General features: G+C 41.5%; 1 protein-coding gene across 1 annotated transcript in view; it reads left to right on the top strand.

Annotated features, from left to right (window-relative positions):
* The window catches only part of PNISR (PNN interacting serine and arginine rich protein), a 55,831-nt gene extending 38,952 nt beyond the window's left edge, over positions 1 to 16,879 (top strand). The window contains exons 6-12 of the mRNA XM_073626985.1: positions 6,439 to 6,623; positions 7,421 to 7,561; positions 7,758 to 7,857; positions 8,368 to 8,421; positions 11,975 to 12,142; positions 15,401 to 16,448; positions 16,627 to 16,879. Coding sequence (XP_073483086.1) covers positions 6,439 to 6,623; positions 7,421 to 7,561; positions 7,758 to 7,857; positions 8,368 to 8,421; positions 11,975 to 12,142; positions 15,401 to 16,448; positions 16,627 to 16,657 — 1,727 coding nt within the window. The 3' untranslated portion in view covers positions 16,658 to 16,879. The remainder of the gene's footprint in view (positions 1 to 6,438; positions 6,624 to 7,420; positions 7,562 to 7,757; positions 7,858 to 8,367; positions 8,422 to 11,974; positions 12,143 to 15,400; positions 16,449 to 16,626) is intronic.
* Positions 16,880 to 22,942: the final 6,063 nt, after the last annotated feature.

Below are 22,942 nucleotides of genomic sequence, written 5' to 3'. Positions count from 1 at the left end.
AACGATTATAGTTTTACCTAGAGGATCTGCTCTTGATAGACTGGTCTAAGCGGGCTACCGACTGAAGTATGGTCATCACATTCAACTACCTCGAATACCTAGGTTGGATTCTCAACCTAGAGAAATCTTCCTTAAAACCATGAAGGAGGGCTAGAATACTTGGGTCTGATCATAGATACCCCCAGAAAAGGGTATTTTTGCCCCAGGCATAGATCAGCGTCATAAAGGCACTGATTCAGGTGGTCGAAGCAAAGAAGAATCCTTCTATTCAGCTTTGCATGAGGTTGTTGGGAAAGATAGTGGCATCATTTGAGGCCGTTTCTTATGCTCAGTTTCGTTCGAGGCTGCTGTAAAACAGGATCCTATCGGCTTGGAACAAGAAGGTCCAAGCTTTAGATTTCCAAATGTGTCTGACTCCAAAGGTGCACCAGAGCCTCAGTTTATGATTAATAACCAAAAATCTGCAAAGGGCAAAATCCTTCCTACAGTTACCTGGGAAGTGTTAACAACATATGCCAACCTTTTTTAGGTTGGGGAGCAGTCCTGGAAGAGGCAACTGTCCAAGAGAAGTAGTCCAGATCAGAAAGGGCCTTGCCCATTAACATTCTAGAGATTCGGGCAGAGCACTTGGCCCTGAGGGCCTGAACGTTCAGTTTACAGAATTGTCCTGTCAGGATCCAATCCGACAATGCCACAGCAATGGCCTATATCAATCACCAAGGGGGCACAAGAAGTTGTGCAGCCCCGAGAGAGGTGAATCATATCCTATCTTGGGCAGAAAACAATGTACTTTGCCTATCGGCAGCCTTCATTCTAGGAATAGAAAATTGGCAGACGGACTACTTGAGTCGCCAGCAGTTGTTTCTGGGAGAATGATTCCCTCACCCCGATATCTTCCTGTCAATATGTCAAAGATGAGGGATCCCAGACCTAGATCTGTTTGCATCCAGGTTCAACAAAGAAATCGACAACTTTGTGTCAAGAACAAAGGATCTGCTAGCATGTGGAACAGATGCCTTGGTGTTCCTGTGGAATCAGTTTTCACTGCTTTATGCATTCTCTCCTATTCTGCCTGTGTCCACGACTTCTTCGCAGGATCAAGCAGGAAGGGAAGTCAGTGATTTTTGTGGCCCAGGAGATCTTGATATGCAGAGATCATAAGGATGGCGGTAGGGGTCCCATGGACCCTACCACCACATCCAGACCTTCTCTCGCAAGGTCCAGTTACAAAAGCTAAATTTAACAGTTTGGCTATTGAGACCCACATTCTGAAGAAATGTCGGCTGTCAAGTTCAGTGGTATTTACCTTGGTTAATGCAAGGAAGCCGGCCTCCAGAATCACATATTATAGAGTCTGGAAGGCATATGTCTCCTGGGATGAGTCCAGGGGTTGGCACCCCAGGAATTATGTCATAGGTAGAATCCTTGACTTTCTGCAGATGGGGAGAAAAAAAGAAATGAAGCTGGCCTTGAGTACTTTCAAAGGCCAGGTCTCGGCCTTATCGGTATTATTTCAACAACCACTTGCTTCGCATCCTTTGGTTCGTAGTTTTTTTCAGGGGGTAACGAGCCTTAATCCCCCGGTTAGGTCTCCCCTGAACCCTTGGGACTTGAATTCAGTTCTGTCGGCATTACAAAAACAGCCTTTTTGAACCGATACAACATATTCTTTGGTCCTTTTGACAAGGAAACCGTTTTTTCTGGTAACCATATCTTCTGCAAGAAGGGTATCAGAGTTGGCTGTTCTTTCTTGTAAAGAGCCATATTATTATTCACAAGGATATGAGGTAGTATTGCGTCCTCATCCTAACTTTCTACCAAAGGTAGTGTCAGGTTTTTTTTATCTAAACCAGGATATTGTTCTACCTTCATTTTCCAGAACCCTGTTCTATGGAAAAAGAATCACTACATTGTCTTGATGTGGTGAGAGCAGTCAAGGTCTACTTAAGGCCGACTGCTCAGATTAAAAAAAAATTATGTTTTGTGTTGCCTGAAGGTCCTAAAAGAGGACAGGGAGCATCAGAATCTACTATTTCTAAATGGATTTGACAAGTAATCATTCTAGCTTATGGTTTAAAGGGGTAGATTCCATCCTCTCAAATCAAAGCGCACTCCTCCAGGGCTGTTAGTGCTTCCTGGGCAGTGCATCGCTAAGCCTTCATGGCTCAATTCTGCAAGGCCGCAACTTGGTCTTCAGTCTATACATTTACCAGATTCTATCAGGTGGATGTAAAAAGATATGAGGATGTCGCCTTTGGGCGCAGTGTACTGCAGGCAGCAGTATAAATCCTCTGATCTCATGGTGCCCAACTTTGGTTGTGTCTCCCTCCCCTCAGTTGGCATTGCTCTGGGACATCCCATATAGTAATTACTACTCTGTGTCCCGTGATGTCACAGACACAGAGGTCCCTCCCCTCTTTCTGGTATACACGTGTATTGCTTTGCTACAAAAACAGAGGTACTCCCAATAGTGGGAGGGGTTCTATATGTTTAGGGTGTGCCAGTGTACCATTACCTGAAGGTGGCCTATAACCCACATAGTAATTACTATGGCTTAGTGTGCCGTGATGTACTTCAAAGAAAAGGATTGTACAGGTAAGCTGTTATAAAAATCCTATTTTTTATTTTATTTTTTTTCCAAAACTAAACGTGTGTGTATGTATATGTGTGTGTGTATATATATATATATATATATATATATATATATATATATATATATATATATATATATATATATATATATATATATATACAGTGGTGATCAAATAGCAAGCACCTCTATTTGTAGGAAAAAATTAAACATTTTGTTTCGGTACAGCAAAAAAATGGCCTCATCAGGAGGGGGTAAATTCTACTGGAGCTGAAGTGGTTAAAAGACCACTTTAATGAAAACTTTTGTTTGTAACTACATGGGGAAAATAACTGTTGTATTTGGTATTGTCCTGGACTGGGTGTGAACGTTCCCTGTTTCATCCAAGTTGATTTATTGACAAACACTCCCCCACTCCAAATTCTTATAAATGAACCACTTGAGCTCCAGAAGATTTTACCCCCTTCATGACCAGGCCCTTTCTTGCTATTCCGCACTGCACTACTTTTAACTACTACTATAAATGAAAAAAGACCAAGAATTTTGAAAAAGTACATTTTTTTTTACTTTCTGTTATAAAATATAACCAATTAGATTAAATTTCTTTATGAATTTTGGCCAAAATGTATTCTGCTACATGTTTTTGAAAAAAAAAAAAAAAAAATCCCAATAAGTGTATATTGATTGGTCTGCGTCAAAGTTATAGCACTTGCAAATTATGGTATAGATACTGGAATTTTTTTTTTTTTCTACTAATGGTGGAGATCATCAACTTATAATGGCACTGCAATAGTACGCTGGGCAACTGACCAAACTACCAGTGACATTAATACAGTGATTAACGATCATGCTATACACTTCCACTGTACTAATGACTGGCTGGGAAGGGATTAACATCTAGGGTGATCAAAGGGTTTACTGTGTGCCTAACAATGTGTAAGGTGTGCTGCTTTTACTACTAAATCTCTGTTTGCAAAACAGGGTGAGAAATTGACAGATCACTTCCTCTGTACAGTACTCTGTGTTTATCAACACACAGCTCTGGGCTGTGATTGTACACAACTGATCAGCAGGTCCCAGCTGTGAATCATGGCCGGGACTTGCTGACAGGCTCCCTCTGTGTGCAATCAATCACATAAACCCGGAAGTAGGCAGCGATGTACAGGTACGCCGCTTTGCCTACACTGGCCGAGGATTGTCCTTAGCCACTTGACGACCACCTGCCCGCTATATACTGCAGGCAGGTGGTCGGCAACTGGTAAAGACAACCCTTGGGAGGGGGAAGGCACTCGTTCATAAGTTCTATATATGTGTAATGGCAGCTTATTAAGGTAGAAACAAAGTCTACAAACAAAAGTACCCACTCTAAACTAAATGGGACCTGTATTCCACCCCCCACCCCCTTCCTATGAGTGATCGTGGCATAAAACTAAATCCCTGCAAGATTTCACCCTGTAATAAATTTGCCTTCATAAAATATAATGCCTCCATGCTGCCAAACAAATCTATTTCATCACTGTTATAAACACCTGATCCAGTCCTTATCAACCCTTTCTACCACTAACTTCCACCCACTAATTTACTCCCTAGGATTTTGCCATTCTTTTAAAAAAGAACATAGATGTAATTTGTAATGATATATCCACTGTCAATATCTCTTCCCCCACTTAAATTACCTTTTCTTAATCGTATAATTAATGTAATTAATAGGAAACTGTCTAAAACTTGGATAGTGAAAATATATATATATATTATGGGGGGTTAGCTCAAGTAAGGATCAGCTTCCTTGGGGCAAAGGCAGTCCAAACAGCAGAAGTCTGATTGGTAGTCAACCTTATTTAAAAAATTTGCAAACAAAACAAGGCAAAACATCAAATAAATCCTTGTCATCCAAGCACTAACTAAACAGGACAGATTCCTGTCTGACAGGCTTCTCCCAGTCACTAACAAAAAATAAGAAATTTGCAAACCTTTTCTTTCTCCTACAGAGCGATTTCCACATGTAGTAATCTTAAACCTTGTGAGCTGCTAGTACTGAAAAATGTTTTCAACCCTCAGAACAATGCATGCTTTCTGTTAATATCAAAGCAGTTACCTGTGGGAGGGGCTAGAGACTGTCTTCGTGTGAGATCCCGACAATTTTGTCGGCATCCTCCTGCTTTCCTTCTGAGCGTGAATTATGTCTACTGAGAAGGCAGACAGCCTGAAGACGCCATCAGCACTCCATCTGCCCTCTTTCTCCTCCCCTCCAGGTTTTTTTGATCTCTCACTGATCGAGCAGCCAGACAAGCCAGCAGCAAAACAAATTACTAATGATTACACTGTACCTAACCCCAAAATCCATATCTGTTAGAATGTTGACTAATTTTGCCAGCTTCCAATACAAGTCACACTCTCCAGTGTTCCAAATACCATACACCAATCGCAGCACTAGTTTCAATCTCAATACAGGTAATAAATCCTCTACATAAAATGTGAATTGCTAAATAAATCAATAAGTCACTTGTGAGATGAATGTCCACAGTGTAGTCCATAGTGTACTTTGTAAAAATGAAAATAGATTTTAAGTTTCCCAATTCTCTACCAAAATGTTCACTTGTTTGTCACAACCCTTGGTAGCTCAATAGAATATATTGACCCCTTGATCACAAGTGGGTCAAAAAACGCTTTTCCCAAAGGGATGGGTGTGCCAGATCTGCTATCCACCTCTGCCTTCTCAGTTGCAGGAGTATCACACTGGATCTTCATTTCACTTATTCTCCTCCTCGATTGCTTAACTCAAAGTGCATATTAAAAAGAAAAGGATATCTCCATAGTGTAGCATCTCTTTATAACATTAATCCTAAGCCATTTTTGGTATTATATTTACTTTAAAGGGTGAGTTCAACCCCCCCACCCCTTTCCGCTGACCCCTGTCCCGTTCTGAGCCCTGCTATTGCTGCCTCACCGGATCGAGGCTTAGAAATCCCCTCAGCTTAATCTCCAAAACTCCCCCCCCCCCCCCCCCCCCGTCAGGAGGTACGTTTACGAGCAATCTAAGTGGCTGGCGCCGTCACATGGGTGGCGCTGACCAATCAGATCCAACGTAGCCCGTCCTGTCAGTGGGGAAGAAGTAGAGAGAATGCCGAGGGAATCTCTAAGCCCCAAGCCGGTGAGGCGGCCATAGCAGGGCTCAGAACGGGAGATCACCGCACTGCAGGTCAGCGGGACGGGGGTGAGGAGGGGATCCTGTGTAAGTTCACCTTTACAAATTTTTTTGTAAAGGTGAACTTACACTTTTAAACAAAATACATTTTCAAATTCCCCTCAAACATTTCAACAGGGGGCTCACCAGATTGAGAGAATTTGTTAACATCTGTTCCAGACCTTACAAGAGGTTCAGCTGGGTCCATGCCTTCAGAAATCGGCTTAGGACAGACTAGCAATATTTGGGGCTAGTCCTAGACACAGCTCAAGCCAGAGTTCCTGCAGCGCTGGTCCTTCTGGCTGCAGGGCCCAACTGATCCTGATTCTGAGGGCTGGGGTCTTGTCATGGCAAGAACGGTAGAGTAGATCCTGTCCTGGGCAGAATTTCATTTTTCAGCCTTGTTGGTCAATTACATACCAGATGGTCTCCGTAAGGTAAACCAGCTTGTTTCACCATTTCTTGGTTGCTCAAACAGCTCATTATTCAAGCTTTTGGTCTCAAGAATCAGGTACTACCCTTTTTCTGTCAACGCATGCTTCACTAAATCGAAGTGCTTCACTAAGTCCTCCTGTAGGCGTCAGTATAACATATCAAGTTGTTCTGTATCCTCAGTGGACTTCCAAGAAAAGGGTACAAAAATCTTAATTTTTTTTCATTATAGATGCTGTCAAACGCAGGACTTTGCCTGCATGGATTCGCGAAGGTTTAGAGAAAATGGAAAGAGAAAAACAAAAGAAGTTGGAACGTGAGCGAATGGAACAGCAGCGTGCTCAGATGAAGCAAGAACAAAAGAGTCAAGATGCTGAAGAGGGTGATGGTCCTCGTTTACCTTTGAAAAGCAAATTTGTAAGTTAAAAACCTGTGGGAAGTGCCACACGTGACTGCTGTATGCTAACTTTTTTGTGAACTTTTTATATGTCTAGAGAGCGTTGAATAGTAACAGCATTTTTTTTAATAATAAAAATGGGTATTAAAGACTAGTAGGTTTAAGAGCTAAAAATTTACTAAAACTAGAGCAGCTGTGCATAATAACCAAACTGCTTCTAGCTTCAGTTTGTTCAGTTAAAGCAGAGATCCACCCAAAAGTGGAACCTCTGCTTCCTACCCCTTACGGTGCCACATTTGCTTTATAGAAAAAAAAAAATGTTTATAGCGCAAAAAATAAAAACTGCTGAGATGATCAAATACCACCAAAAGAAGGCTCTATTTGTGGGGGAAAAAAAAGACGTCAATTTTGTTTGGGTACAGCATCGTACGACAGGCGCAATTGTCAGTTAAGGCGACGCAGTGCTGTATCACAAAAAAATGGCCTGGGCATTGAGTAGCCAAATCTTCCAGGGCTGAAGTGGTTAAAAGTCAGCAGCTATAGTATTTGTAGCTGCTGACTTTTAATTTCTTACATGGGGGATGGAACTCTTTAAGTTTTGAAAATTAAAGCTACATGCTGATTGGTTTCCAGGTACAGCTGCTTTAGGCTTCATAAAATTCCCCCATGGTCTCTAATTAAGACCTTCATATATAATGTATTCCTGCATACAGTGGCATATAGCTGAAATCTGATCTGGCTCCTAGTTCCATAGAAAAAATGTGATTGATAGAAGATATTTCAGTGTAAATGACTTGGTTTTATATTTCTTCTGTAGGACAGTGATGATGAAGAAGAAGAAGATGATGAAAATGAAGAGGACAGAGTTAGTCCGAAAGTTAGCCGCAGTCCTTCCCCAGCTCCACAGGAAGAGAACAGTGAGTCAGAATTAACTGAAGAGGAGAGGGCTTATCAAATGGTACGTGTTTTGTTCATATGTCTGCACCACAGAATTAAGAATATATTTGATGCAGGCGCACTAGTATGGCATTTATATTATATTGTCCTGGACGGGTGAGCCTTAGACAAGTAATTTTTGTTTTTTCTTTTTTTTTTCTTTTTTTTGTTTTTTTTAAATAGCACCCACTTAAACCATTTTGTTTTTTACCACCTAGATGCTTTTGACAAAAATGCTGCTAACAGAAATTCTTTTGGATGTCACTAATGAAGAAATTTATAATATTGCTAAAGAGACCCATCGTAAAGCAACCAAAGGTAGCCATTTTGTTTATAACGCATGGCATTTTATGTATAATCGGCTTGTGTTGGAGGAGGTTATGCTCCCTGTAAAACCATTATTTCATTTAGGCACATTTCATGTAACTAGAAGTTGGACAGATTTACATGTGTTCCCTAAGCTGGCTTTTAGTAGTGTTAGTACATTGCATCTACATAAACTCGTACAGACCCTTTATATAACTAATTTCAGATTGTTAACTATTTTATATGACGAAGCTTTCAACTATTTGGCAACGTTCCTAACCTTATTTTTAAGAATAGACAAGAACCCCTCGATTTCTTTTTACTACATCAAAGTTTTAATAGTAAGCTTAGGAGTGTTAAATTAATTTTGCTTGTCCGTTTGTATGGATTTTGTATTTTAACCTTTCTTCTCTCCCCCCCCAAATAGCAGCAGTAGTAATAAATTTTGCATAGAAGCTCATGACTTTGAGGTCGTGACTATGTGTGTTAACATGTTGTTCCTGTTGTTGCTGTGATACAAAGCTCCTGCAAGGCAGCTGGCACAGTCCAGTGCACTGGCTTCCCTCACTGGACTCGGTAAGTGTGTTCCACAGTTACTGGATGGGTGGGATTTCTGTGGGATAAGAATTTCTGTAACGTGTGCATGATTTTCATGAAGGCATGTCCAGTATCTGCCATGAAATGCAATGTAAAGACAGTTTACCTCACAATATTTCACTGGTGAATTCAAATCAGCTTTTCTAGACTGCTACAAGAATCATCTGCTGGCTTACTCTACCAGTTCATGATGCAGTTCGAAAGTGGCAAAGAAGTTACATTTTGTTTGGTGCAATGTACTGGATATGTTTCAGTAGTATAAACCATGTCTTTTTTTCTTAGTGTTTAGTATCTGCATTTTGATGATAAAAATCTGAGTGCAGCTTTGTTCAAAAATCTACTAGTGCCCCCCTCCCACAGCCTAACCTCATTATTTGTAGTAGCACAGTGTACCCTATATCAAGCTAGAACATTTTTTGTGGCCTTTTACATCCAGCACTCCCCTCTCCATAAATACAGGTGTGTTTTATGGAGGCAAGGCATTACTGAATGTGTACGCCATGCATTAAAGTGGATGTAAACCCTCACATATACCCAGTGAAGTGAACAGCCTCAGATGATGCACAGAGATGAAACAAATCTCCCTACATAAGTTTGACATGTATAACTGCTGTCTTCACCTGTATATATCCTTCAGAAAGTGCACATGGTGTTTGGGGAATTTTCTCTTCCTGGTTGGCACTGCAGTGAAGCCTGGGCATACAGCCAAGACAGCTGTTTGAAGGAAAGGCACACACCCCCTCTCATAGATAGGGACTTTCAGCTCTGTTTGTTGAGTAGTTCAGTGCTCTGCTAATCTATTTACATCATCCTCCCCAACACAAAATTCGGGCTGCTTTTATCATATGTGATGGAGAATTTGTCAGTTGTTATGCTGATAACGGAAGAATGGAGCAGGAGACAGCTAGGAGACAGTACTTTGAAGAGAGATAAGAAAACACTGCAGATATGTGCCCAGCTCAAATTTCATGAATCGGGTTTACGTCCACTTTAAGGTGGGGGATATAACTATATTTTAAAGATTGGTACATTGTACTATTTATTTTTTGCTTTGGAAGGTGGGGATTACTGGATTTCAGGACAAAGGTATAGTTGTCCTTTACAGGTAATACCTTTACTTTGGGTCACTAGTATTCATATTTCGTTCACTTTAGATGTTATACAGTGTGCCCATTATGTATATCAGTTGTATTGCATTTATGTATGTCTCTATTGTATGTAATATGCACAATTAACTTTACTCACTGTGAAGAAAAAATATATACATAAATAGTTCATTAAAGAAAACCATCTATAAAGAAAATATGTTTGGTATTTTATTTAAACTATTGGCTAAATATATGCCATTTTAATTTTATGTATGTTCTAATGATGAGCTCAATTGGGTTATTAAAGGTTAAGTTCACCTTTTACAGAAAAATCTGTACGGTGAACATACACAGGAACCCAGTCCCGCTGTCCTGGAGCGTGGCGATCTCCCGTTCTGAGTCCTGCTGTAGCGGCCTCACATGTCTGGGGCTTACAAATCCCCGCAGCTTAATCTCCAAAACGTACCCCGTTAGGAGGTAGGTTTAGGAGCATTCTAATTGGTCGGCGCCGACCAATCAGAACTTGCGTAGCCTGTATCCTGTCAGCGAGGAAGTAGAGTGAAAGCTGCGGGGATTTCCAAGCCCCGGACCCATGAGGCGGCTATAGCAGGGCTCAGAACGGGTGGTCGCCGTGCTTCAGGTCAGCGGGACTTTGGGGGGGGGTTGGCTGTGTAAGTTCACCTTACAGATTTTCATGTACAGGTGAACTTACACTTTAAATTTAGTAATGATAGGTGGGAGCAATTGAATTCTCTGCAAATATTTACCACCTTTTCATCAACTTAAAATTAAAGGTGGTACTTTCCGGTCCCGCCATCTATTTCCTCAGCTTTGATTTTGGAAGCTGTCGTCTGACCGAGGCAGGTGAAGATCTATGATGGCAGGACCTGAAAGGTCATATGCAGGATTTTTAAACTTCTGTGAGATGAGTGATCTATACACAAGAAACTCAACTCATTCCTTCTAATACCTTTTTATTGCACTATACTATCTGACTTATTGTGATTTACTTGGCTTTTTTAAAACCATATCTTTGTCAGGTGCATAGGCTGCATTTGTACCAAAATGCATGTGCTAAAGCGCTTTGCATTGACAAGATTTCAATTTTTAGTGCAGTGCAACACATTAGTCTTACTGACTTGCTCCTTTTGGGGTATATGCCAGGTAAAAAAAAAAAAGAAACAGACTGGCACTCCTCCTCCTCTTGCTGTTGTGTGTTTTTTTTTTTTTTTTTTTTTTTTATACAAGAACAGAGCTCAATTTATCTTCGTATCCTAGGAGGCTAAACACCCTAGTTACTTTCAATGATTATTGTAAATAAGTCCAGTGTACGTTCTTGACAAGAACGTACAATGGACCTATTCACAATATTAATAAGAACTTCTTGTGCCCATACATTTTGCTGCATTTTAGACACTGCTACTTCAGTGATCGCTACTTGCCTCTGGGTCCAGTTTTAGCGATCAACCTGATTCCTTGTGAATATAGGAGGCTGGCCGCTCAGCATAGGTGCCATTCAAAGAATGGCTTGCATTTTCTGAATGAATGAAAACGTTCTCCGATTGGACAAGGTGGAGAGGTGGGGAAGTGATGCTGCACTCTCCACCTTGTTCAATCCGATAACGCTTTGCTATGCATTTTCTGAATGAATGCTTTTTCTGAATGTTGCTTGCGTTGAGCAGCTGACCTCCTGTATGCACAAGGCATAAGTTGTCTGCTCGGCGTGGCACATGCTTTTTGGGTAGCATTGTCTACTGCAATGATCTCCAGCATCAGCCAGGCTGAACTAATTTAACTATGCATATATGACAATGCTTTGAATTATCATTTGAGATACCTTAAGGCTGGTATAAACCAGGTGCACTCAAGTACATTTTTTTTCTGCTTCAAAAATGCATAAACAGTTTTTAACCTGGATTCCATTGGCCCTAGTTCACACCAGAGCAGTGTGTTCCAGGGCCATCAAGAAAAGTAAAACATGTTGCATTTTCTGGAATGTGGCAAAATGCATAAAAAGGCACTGGAAAGCGCACATCCTCAATTGAGATGAAGAAAAAAAGGGGGGGGGGGGGATGCACTGGAACGCATCAAAAACACACATGCAGAACGCCAAAATTGTGGTGTGAACCGCCCCCTAATATTCTCCACTAACAAGTATGTGTAAAAAAAAAATAAATAAATGCCTGCATTTTATTTGCAAAACCAGATGTTCAGTTTTGCATTTTTATTCATGTTTTTGTATACAAGTTATATTTTTGACCCCCCCAAAAAAGTTAACTTCAGTGGTTAACTTCAGTGGTAGATCCTCTAAAGTGTTAAACAAGGATATGCATGTGAACAAAACAGCAGCAGGATTATTTTAGTACCAGCATGCTGTGTACTTAAGAAGGCAGTAAGTTGACATCTCTCATTGCTGCTTGATGGACTGGGCTTTATGCATACAGGTGGACTGGGTGGTTATGGATCTGCAGAAAGCGAAGATGAGAGGAGTGAAAGAGGTTCAGAGTCTTCTGATACTGATGAAGAGGAACTCCGCCATAGGATACGACAGAAGCTAGAAGCCTTTAAACGAAAGGAAAAAGAGCAACAGTTACTTGAAAGACAGCAAGAAGGTAACACTTTATTTTTTGTTTTCCCCAGACATATTTAGTGAATCAGGTGGATAACTGATTTGCCTGGAGGCAGTAGGGGCACTGGTATTTCACAGTTTAATGATTGAGGGAAAAGTTTAGCAAGATTGTAATGGCCAAACTTTGACTTGGACAGAATTGTACTTGTGTATGCCCTAGAACTTGAATTCAAGAGTTTTCATAGGAATTGGTTTTAGGACCACCACAGGTATTTGCACTTTATAATCGTTTATACTTTTACACCAGGCCATATTCCTTTTAAGGGATATAACATGAACCTTTTTGTTTTTCTTGTGCATCTTACATGGTTCATAATTAACAGGGGCAATGGCAAAAGAAAATATTGCAAGTGCATCGTGACTTCCTGAACTCCAGCTAAACAGCTAAATACCGTATATACTCGAGTATAAGCCGAGTCTTTCAGCACTTTTTTTTGTGCTGAAAGTGCCCCCCTCGGCTTATACTCGAGTCAAGCACTTTTCTGCAGCAAAAAATGTAATTTTCCAAACTAACTTTGGGGCCCTGTATCTCGGGGACACTTGGTGCCAGGAACCAAATTTGGTGTGCAAACCCAGTGGAACTAGTACCACAACATATCCAAAGCTGGGGTTCCTAGCACCAAGTGGCCCCGAGATACAGGGCCCCAAAGTCAGTTCGGAAAATGTCATTCTCTGCTGCAGAAAAGTGCTTGACATTTTCTGAACCGACTTTGGGGCCCCGTATCTCGGGGCCACTTGGTGCTAGGAACCCCAGCTTTGGATATGTTGTAGTGCTAGTTGCACTGGGTTTGCACACCACGTTTGGGGTGCCTAGTAGCAGCAGCAGTAGTAGCAGCAGTAGCAAAGAACGAAGTAGCAGTAGTAGTAGTAGTGATTACAGTACCAGCTCTTCAAGCAGCCATAGTTCAACTCCCTCTTTACCCAAGAGGAAAAAGAGACGAAGTCATAGCCCATCACTTACACGCAAAATAAGGCGTAGCAGGAGCAGGAGTGTCACACGTAAGAATCGTAGAGACAGAAGTAGAAGCAGAGGGAAAATTAGTGAGAGGAGGAGATCTAGTAAAAATAGCATGGATCGAGAATGGCGAAGGGAGCGTAGTCACAGCAGAGAGAGAAGGGTGAACCGCTCTAGAGATAGACATGCTGTTCGTAGTAGAAGCAGAGATAGACGTAAAATTGATGAACATCGCAGAAGCTCCAGCAGAAGCAGACACAAGCATAGGGGCAGTAGTAGGGAAAGAGAGAAGGCAAGGAGTAGAAGTTTTGAAATGGATAGGAAAAGAAGAGAATCTGAAAAGGAAAGAAAAAAGGAGAAATGTGTATGCCCTAGAACTTGAATTCAAGAGTTTTCATAGGAATTGGTTTTAGGACCACCACAGGTATTTGCACTTTATAATCGTTTATACTTTTACACCAGGCCATATTCCTTTTAAGGGATATAACATGAACCTTTTTGTTTTTCTTGTGCATCTTACATGGTTCATAATTAACAGGGGCAATGGCAAAAGAAAATATTGCAAGTGCATCGTGACTTCCTGAACTCCAGCTAAACAGCTAAATACCGTATATACTCGAGTATAAGCCGAGTCTTTCAGCACTTTTTTTTGTGCTGAAAGTGCCCCCCTCGGCTTATACTCGAGTCAAGCACTTTTCTGCAGCAAAAAATGTAATTTTCCAAACTAACTTTGGGGCCCTGTATCTCGGGGACACTTGGTGCCAGGAACCAAATTTGGTGTGCAAACCCAGTGGAACTAGTACCACAACATATCCAAAGCTGGGGTTCCTAGCACCAAGTGGCCCCGAGATACAGGGCCCCAAAGTCAGTTCGGAAAATGTCATTCTCTGCTGCAGAAAAGTGCTTGACATTTTCTGAACCGACTTTGGGGCCCCGTATCTCGGGGCCACTTGGTGCTAGGAACCCCAGCTTTGGATATGTTGTAGTGCTAGTTGCACTGGGTTTGCACACCACGTTTGGGGTGCCTAGCACTAAGTGGCCCCGAGATACGGGGCCCAAAAGTCGGTCAACTGTGTCCATCTGCAGCAAAGTCATTTCGGAACACTTTGGGTCCAGAGACCACAAATTTTGGCTGCAGCTAGGGGGCATCTAGGAACCCTTAACTACCGAGTTTGAAGTTCGGGGACCTATGGCTGCAAATGGGCACAGCGAGGCATGCAAATGGGCATTGTTGACCCTCTTTTCCTGTTACAGTAGCTGCGCATTTCTCACCCTAGGCTTATACTCGAGTCAATAAGTTTTCCCAATTTTTTGTGGTAAAATCAGGTGCCTCGGCTTATATTCGGGTCGACCTATACTCGAGTATATACGGTACACAAAATACACTTGAGACCATCCATGTTACTCTTCTTTTAGGATGAGACCACCAGCAATGCAAGGGTTAAATCTCAAGTCTTGCACCAAATAGACACTCTTTGTTCATCTGCAGCTATCCCAAATTAAATCATTCACAAGGAGATGCAAAACGCTTGAATATAAAAAAAACGGGGAACTAAAAGAACTAGCACAGTTTGACACTTTAGTAGGATTAGATAAAATGCCCTCACATGTTGCCACATCAGAGAAGAGCTTTGTACTTGGCCTGAAGACTCTCGCAACACGACTGGTGGTGTAGAATAACTCTAAACTCCAAGCTGATTTCAACCTTGTGTGTGCTGACATGTTGGGGAAAGTGAAAGGCTCTCTCACAAGGCTCACAGCAGGCTGCTTGCAGGCTTGTACCAGTGGATTACTCTGTCAGTCTGGGGTTGTCATGGCAGGTCGCGCATTGGGTAGCCTATTCGCTTGATGCCCTGCATGCAACAAACGCGCCTAGGAAGCTCCTGCACCTTTTTTAGGCCAAAGAGCGCCATGCTTTTTTTTTTTGTCCACGTGTTTTTGTTGTGCAACATTCGCACTGCGTTTGGAGTGCCATTAAGAATGAATAGTGTGATCTGGAATTGCAGGCTGCTCGTTTCTGCCTGTGATTCCAGTGGAACAAAATGCCTAATCGTACACCACAGGCCGCATTGTGAATGTCTTCAGGCTATTTACAAAGCGCTCCTCTGATGTGGCAGGAGTGTTCATTCTTCTCAAGGGGAGGAAGAGGAGGAAGCTTTGGCTGGAGTTTGGGTTTTTAATTTTAAAAACAATTTCCCACTTGCATTTAATTGACAGTTTATATTTGTTTTGGTGATTACCTAAAAGTGACAGGGTTTTTTTTTTTTTCCCTTCCCCTAATTTTAGAGGAGAAACCAGATGATGATGACGACGACAACAATGATGAAAAAAATGAAGTAGACAAGCCTAATACAGATATTACCGATGACCTAGAAATACATGAGAAAAGAAAAGTAAATGACGAGCTAGAAAGTGAAAAGAAAAAGGTTGAGGCTTTACCTGTGCTTGAGCCTAAAAAGGATGTAAAGGAAAGGCCTCCAGCTAGAAAATCAAGGAGCTCGAGTAGTAGTAGCAGCAGCAGTAGTAGCAGCAGTAGCAAAGAACGAAGTAGCAGTAGTAGTAGTAGTGATTACAGTACCAGCTCTTCAAGCAGCCATAGTTCAACTCCCTCTTTACCCAAGAGGAAAAAGAGACGAAGTCATAGCCCATCACTTACACGCAAAATAAGGCGTAGCAGGAGCAGGAGTGTCACACGTAAGAATCGTAGAGACAGAAGTAGAAGCAGAGGGAAAATTAGTGAGAGGAGGAGATCTAGTAAAAATAGCATGGATCGAGAATGGCGAAGGGAGCGTAGTCACAGCAGAGAGAGAAGGGTGAACCGCTCTAGAGATAGACATGCTGTTCGTAGTAGAAGCAGAGATAGACGTAAAATTGATGAACATCGCAGAAGCTCCAGCAGAAGCAGACACAAGCATAGGGGCAGTAGTAGGGAAAGAGAGAAGGCAAGGAGTAGAAGTTTTGAAATGGATAGGAAAAGAAGAGAATCTGAAAAGGAAAGAAAAAAGGAGAAATTAAAGAAAGATGAAAAATATAGGTTTAATGTTCTGGAAGATGATAGAGTTAAAAGTAGGAGAGAGAGTGAAAGAACATTCTCCCGCAGCGAGTCATCTTCCTCCAAGGTGTCCCGGCAGGACTCCAGGAATGAGAGCAAAAAAAATTCTACAAAGGATCAGAAGAAGCAACTGTCCTCTAGTGGAAGAAGCAGTTCAGAATCACCTGTTTACAAGGATAAAAAATCTAAGAAAGGCAAACGAAGCCGGTCACGGTCTATGGAGAAATCTCAAAGGTCTGGTAAGAAGGCAAGCCGCAAACACAAGTCTAAGACCCGATCAAGGTAGTACACTTTTTCTTTCTATTGCTTAATATTTTTATTTACAATTTGTAACTGCATATACATTGTATAATAGTTGACGCTTTCAGTTACTATTATTAACTTTAACTTTGTTTCCAAAAGGGCACTTTTTACCTCTCTAGATCACACTAATACTGGCCTTTTTATTTTTGTTTTGCAGATCATCAACACCTGTTCGTCGTAAACGCTGATGAATCCACAGAGCATCATAATATTTTTTTTTTAAATTCAATGAGTTTTAAGGGCTTGTCTCATTTTAGAGACACATTATGGCTACATAGGTGCGGCAAACGAATCCCCCCCCCTTTCCTATTTCCCTATCTACTTTTTAAATGTGTACATGGTTTTTCCTTTTTTCTTGCTTATGAAAGTAAAAGAGTATTAAAACTACTTTGTACTGTATATTTTCAGAATACTAGTAATGGTTTTTTTTTTTTTTTTTTTTTTTTTTTTTTTTTTTTTTTCTTAACTGCAATGTTCTTTAAGGTAACAGATAAATGTCTTGTCTTGTTAATAAATTTATTTTCTTGCTAAAGAAAAAAAAAACACCAGTAATTTCACTAGCTGCTTTTACACTATGCACAATTTAAAATTGATACATTCATATTTACAGCAACATGTAATATCTTACATCATAGCCAGCTAGCCCACATACTGCTACTGTACTTACAATACATTTGGCTTTGGTTTGACTTAAATATTATGGTATACGTCTATTAACAGATGAGGTGGCCTGGCTTTACACATCGTGGCCCTTCACTGCATATAAAGCTCAGAGGAGAGCCGGTTTGTTAACACTAGCACTTCTATGAGTGAGAAGTGAATGGTAATGGTGAACGGCTGTGATGTGTAGTGCAAGTGAGATTTGAGCTCCTGATCTCGCAAGATCAGGGGCTTAAACACTCATGAATGAAAAATAAAATATAAAAGTTTACAAAAGAACAGTTTAAAAAATATATTTACTAAAAATAGACCTGTGTGAAAGGGGCCATTCATAAATTATGTTTTTATTTATATCTAGACATTCCTTTGACACTTGTTACATGAGTGTATTTGCATAGCTCTAAGTACACACTCTGTTACAAGTGTGACAGAAATGTCCTAATATAAATAAAAACTAATTTATTTATAAATGGTCCTTTTTATATCTATCTCTTGCTAAGCAGTGACAGAGGAAGTAGAGCTGCATGATTAATCGAGATTGCGATTCTTTCCCCCTTTCGATCTTAAAGCATTTTCCCGATTCTTTGCACAGCTCAAACCGACAGCTGTCAAAAAAAAAAAACAGGCAGTCTGCCAAGTTTCACAACATTCCTCAGCCGCTAAGGTAACTATAAACTTTGGAACGTTTTGTTCTTTAGATCAAAGGAATGAACGTCGGTCTGTAAATGAGGGAAGTTTAATCAAAAAAGACTAAACCTTTTTCTTACACTTGTTGGTTTCAAATTAAAATAATTTTTTGCTAGAAAATTACTTGGGACCCCCAAACATTATATATATATATATTTTTTTTAGCAGAGACCCTAGAGAATAAAATGGTGGTGGTTGCAATATTTTATGTCGCACTGTATTTGTGCAGCGGTCTTTCAAATGCAATTTTTTTTTTTTGGAAGAAAATACACTTTAATTGATTTTAAAAAGCTAAACCGTAAAGTTAGCCCAATTTTTTTTTTGTATTGTATAATGAAAGCTGTTACGCCGAGAGAATCGTAATCTTTATTCTAAGCCAAAAAAAAATTGTGATTCTCATTTTTCCCAGAATCGTGCAGCTCTAAGAGGGAGTAGGGGACATAAACCCCCTGGTTCCTCCTCACATTGTGACTATTTTCCCCTTCTCTCACTGTTACCACCTCTAAGGTGGAGAAGCGGGGAGGGAGATAAATTACACAAACAACCAGTCATGTGCTTAAACACTGATCATTTATATAGGAAAGACTGGCAGCTTCATCTCCACTCCTCATTGCAGCTTTTCAAACCACAGTACAGATAAGTTGTGATAGTCCTTATCGCTGCTTACCTTGGTTTAATAAATGTACACCCATATGTAATGGGCTGAAAAGAGGAACTGTAAATCTTAAAATTCTATGTTCTTGTATGCTGGTTTGAGACATGTTTGTGTAGTAAAATGGAAGAATCTCCCTTGCCTCAGCCACCTAGATTGGGAGTAAAGCGCTGCAATTTTGGTGAGCCTGTGCGAATTGTAGCCAGTTTCCTGTTCTTAGCTGACAGGAGTGGCACCCGGTGTGGTCTTCTGCTGTGCTGTGCATTCAGAGATGGTATTCTGCAGCATATACGGCAGCAGAAGACCACACCGGGTGCCGCTTCTGTCAGTTAACAGGAAACTCTACCCACCCTGGCTGCCTACTCTTTGTAACATGTGGAAACAACAAAGCAGCAGTCGGTGACAGTGAGGATTGACCTGGCAATTTCTGGGTGGGGGAATATGAAAGGAGCCTTGCAAGCTCACACCAGTGTGGTACAAAAACAGGTACTATGGAAATGGTACTTGAGTGAGAGGGCTAACATCTCATCTTAGGATCCCAGTCGGATATTACTGTCTGTGCACATTAACTTTGAATCAAAGGTTCCTGAGTTCCCTCCAATGCAAGTGGGAGAATCACCCTTTAAGGAGGCCCCTCCTTTTGCTGAGTTTGATGAAGACAAACAAAATGCCTGGTTTACAGATGGACCAGCCGAAATCACCCCTCAGTAGCATATGGACTGCAGCAGCTTTCCAGCCAGGTACTGAAATGGTGATCCACTAAAGTGGTCAGGGTGGATCAATTCAATAGTCTGAGCTCCAACCCGTGTATATGGTGGTGCAAGATATCCCAAGAGATTTGACTATACTGATAGCTGGAGAGTATTTAAAGGCCTGACTAATTGACTCGGCATCGAAACAAGGCAAATGAATGGAAAAGAACTAGAGTGGACCTCAAATCTGGGAGTTTCTGTGGCAAGAGGGTCACAAATTATTAAAATCAGACAAACAATGCCCTTTTTATTGTAAAGCGCTGCATAAACTGTTGGCGCTATATAAGTCCTCTATAATATAATAATAGTGGGGATCCTAACAATGGCAAGGTTGATGACCTAGCCCAAGTGTCTATTAACCAGGAGATTGTTTCTGGAAATCTTGGTAAAATCTGGAGACAGAGCTACACAAAGGCATACTTCTATCTCAAACTCAGGCAAAAGATCTTGTTGCCCAGTGTCCCCTCTGCCAAGATGCAAAGAAATGGCCATTAATGACATCCATGCCAGGAAACATTTACAGAGCACAGCAACCAGGGTAAATCTCACAAGTAGACAGCTGGGAGGAAGAGGCGGTATGAAATGTTGATCCATGGCTGTGGATTTTTGCAAGTTTATGCTACAAAATATGCAGCTCAAAACCTTGAAACTTGCACTTTCTAACAATGGGATGCCTCAAGAAGGCCAATCGGGCAATAACACGTTTTACAGGAGAAGCTGTTAACCTCCCTGGCGGTATTATTAAATCAGATTTTTGCATCTCAAAGCGGTACAATTATTTTGCGTAGAAATTGGCATTTTATATTGTAGGCCTGTACTTATTAGCAATAACACACTTGTATATGTCCAAACAAGAGTCTAGTAGATATCCTGGGTATGATAAAGTTTGAAACACAAAATTAAAATTATAATAATTATAAAAAATAATGTAATAAAATAAATTTCCCCACGATTCACGATCTCTAAGTTCTGCAAGTGTTCTCTAGCTGGTCAAAAACCACTTTTGACGTAAAGGGACACTTTTTGGTTGCTATAGGCAATCTCCAGTTTCTAGGCAGAAAGAAAAGTATATATCATATAAAACTGCACGCAGGGCACTGGACAAACCACTAGGGACAAAAGGGATGTGAAATAATTTCATGCAGTACTGTAATCAGTAAGATTACAGTATACTGTATCTGTTATGATTTTTTCGCGACGCTCGCAGGGAACGGAGCCCGGAACACAGAGGCTTCGGACGGAGGACAAAGCCCGCAGACACAGCCGGGGGACATCGCAGGATCCTGGGGACAAGGTAAGTATACTGCACCAGAATCCTGCAACGCAATCCCAAGTGTGGCTAGGGGTTACTGCTAATGGTACTGAAATTTAACCCCGAGCCACACTCTGGAAAACCGCCAGGGAGGTTAAACAAAGGGTGAAAGACCATGGTGTACACTCTGTGTTTCACATCCCTTATCCACAAGCAACAGGTTTAATAGAGAGAATGAATGGTTTGCTTAAAGAGCAAATATGAAAGCTAACACCTACACACATGGGATGGGTGGGATAAGGTGGTACAAAACGCAGTGTACATTTTTAACAGAGTGGTTGGACAGAGCATTCCCACTGCAAATGTTACTGAACGTGCAGGAGAATGGATAATGACTACTAAAGGACCAACAATCCCTGTAACGCAGCCTATACCAGTTACAATGCTACAATTTGTGGATGGGGAAGTGAATCTGAGCCCTAACTCTCACATATCAGTACACACTGGCATTTTACAGTTCTATCTCATGTGATTTGAAGTTCATTCCAGATTCTCAGTTGACGGAATATGAGTGAGCTGCAGAAGTGAAAAAAGATGCACTGAGAGAAAATATTACTATAGTACGTCTAGAAATGGGACGTTTGATTAAAAAGAACCACAAATAAGATAGATCATAATACCCAATCATTTGAAGGTACATGGGACAATGTATTCTGCCCAATTAGGCTGCTTTCACACTGGGGCGGCGGGTCCATTGGCAGTAAAGTGGTGCTTTTCGGCCACTAGCAGGGTGTTTTTAACCCTCCGCTAGCTGCCGAAAAGTGGTAAAAGCGCCCATGTTTCAGGCGCTTTGGAAGCACTGCCCATTCATTCCAATGGACAGGGGCACAGCGCTCCCAAAGATGCTGCTTGCAGGACTTTTTTTCCCATCCTGCAAGCGCACCGCCCCAGTGTGAAAGCACTCAGGCTGGGGAGGCATGAGAGAGGCAGTTTACATGCGCTAAAATGCCTTAGTGTGAAAGTAGCCTTAGGGACCAAGCTTTGGGTAGCCCTGAGTGTTGCTGAGAGGGTAAGAGTTAAAAGAGAAGTAAAGGATTCTTTTGTTTCCCCCCAATTATACTTACCTACGTGGATGCAGAATTGGTACAGTGCTGCATTTGTACCCTGGCGCCTCTGCGCTGAGAACCGAGTGATTGAACACCACCGACCATTTGGTTCTAGACAGCTCCCTGAATAGGGAGCTGTTGACTGTCAATCAGCAGCTCTCCTCTCTTCCCCCTCGCTCACTGGAGCGCTGAGCTGTGGAGGGGCAGGGAGCGGCTGGCTCAGTCTCTCAGCGGTATCCGTCCAGGCACCTCGTGGATTGCGACTCCCATTGTCGGGATGACGCTGTGTTTGGACTGATTTCTGTGACATCAGCAGAGAGTGGACTTCAGCCCACTCTGTTGAAAACGGATCACAGGCGTGCAAAACAGATTGCACTCCTGTGATCCATAGGAGTCCAGCCAAACGAGCTTTGGCTGGACTTCTCCTTTAAAGGAAATTGTGGCCTGGGGACCTGGGTCATCAACTTTAGTTTTAATTGAACTGGAAGACCAACCTATTTATGTACCTCTCCACAGGTTGCTAACATTGTCATGAGGACATTACTATAGCAACAGATGATGACCAGCCTCACTTTCAGTGGAACAGCACAGAAAAACTTCTTCCTCAAGACTCTTAAAGGAACAGCTCATATCTTTAATGTAACAAACTGCTGGCTGTGTGGACAAACACTCCATGCTGCACATGAGGGCATACATATGGACTGCCAGTTAATATTAGTTGGTTGCCTTTGGACGATTCTTATGCCCTGTACACACGGTCGGACTTTCCGACGGAATATGTGCGATCGGAGCTTGTTGTCGGAAATTCCGACCGTGTGTGGGCTCCATCAGACTTTTTCCATCGGAATTTCTGACACAAAGTTTGAGAGCATGCTATCAAATTTTCCGACAACAAAATCCGATCCTTTAAGTTCCGATCGTGTGTAGACAAATCCGACGCACAAAGTGCCACGCATGCTCAGAATAAATTAAGAGACGAAAGCTATTGGCTATTGCCCCGTTTATAGTCCCGACGTACGTGTTTTACGTCACCGCGTTCAGAACGATCAGACTTTCCGACAACTTTGTGTGACTGTGTGTATGCAAGACGAGTTTGAGCCAACATCCGTCGGAAAAAATCCATGGATTTTGTTGTCGGAATGTCCGATCAATGTCCGACCGTGTGTACGGGGCATAAGAGAATAGCAATAGTGAACAGGGCTATGGACAGCTTGACTAATCCATTGTGTAAAAACATACAAACTAATTTTGGTCCAGAAGAATATTCAATAAAATTACCCCGTAAAGCTACTGGTCTATTAGGAGTACAAAGGACTAGTACCAATGACTCATATTCCATAGAGATGGAAATAGTAAATGTGATT

The sequence above is a fragment of the Aquarana catesbeiana genome, linkage group LG04 (assembly GCF_042186555.1).
Source record: "Aquarana catesbeiana isolate 2022-GZ linkage group LG04, ASM4218655v1, whole genome shotgun sequence".
NCBI classification, from domain to species: domain Eukaryota; kingdom Metazoa; phylum Chordata; class Amphibia; order Anura; family Ranidae; genus Aquarana; species Aquarana catesbeiana.
This window is presented reverse-complemented; position numbering and strand designations above follow the sequence as displayed.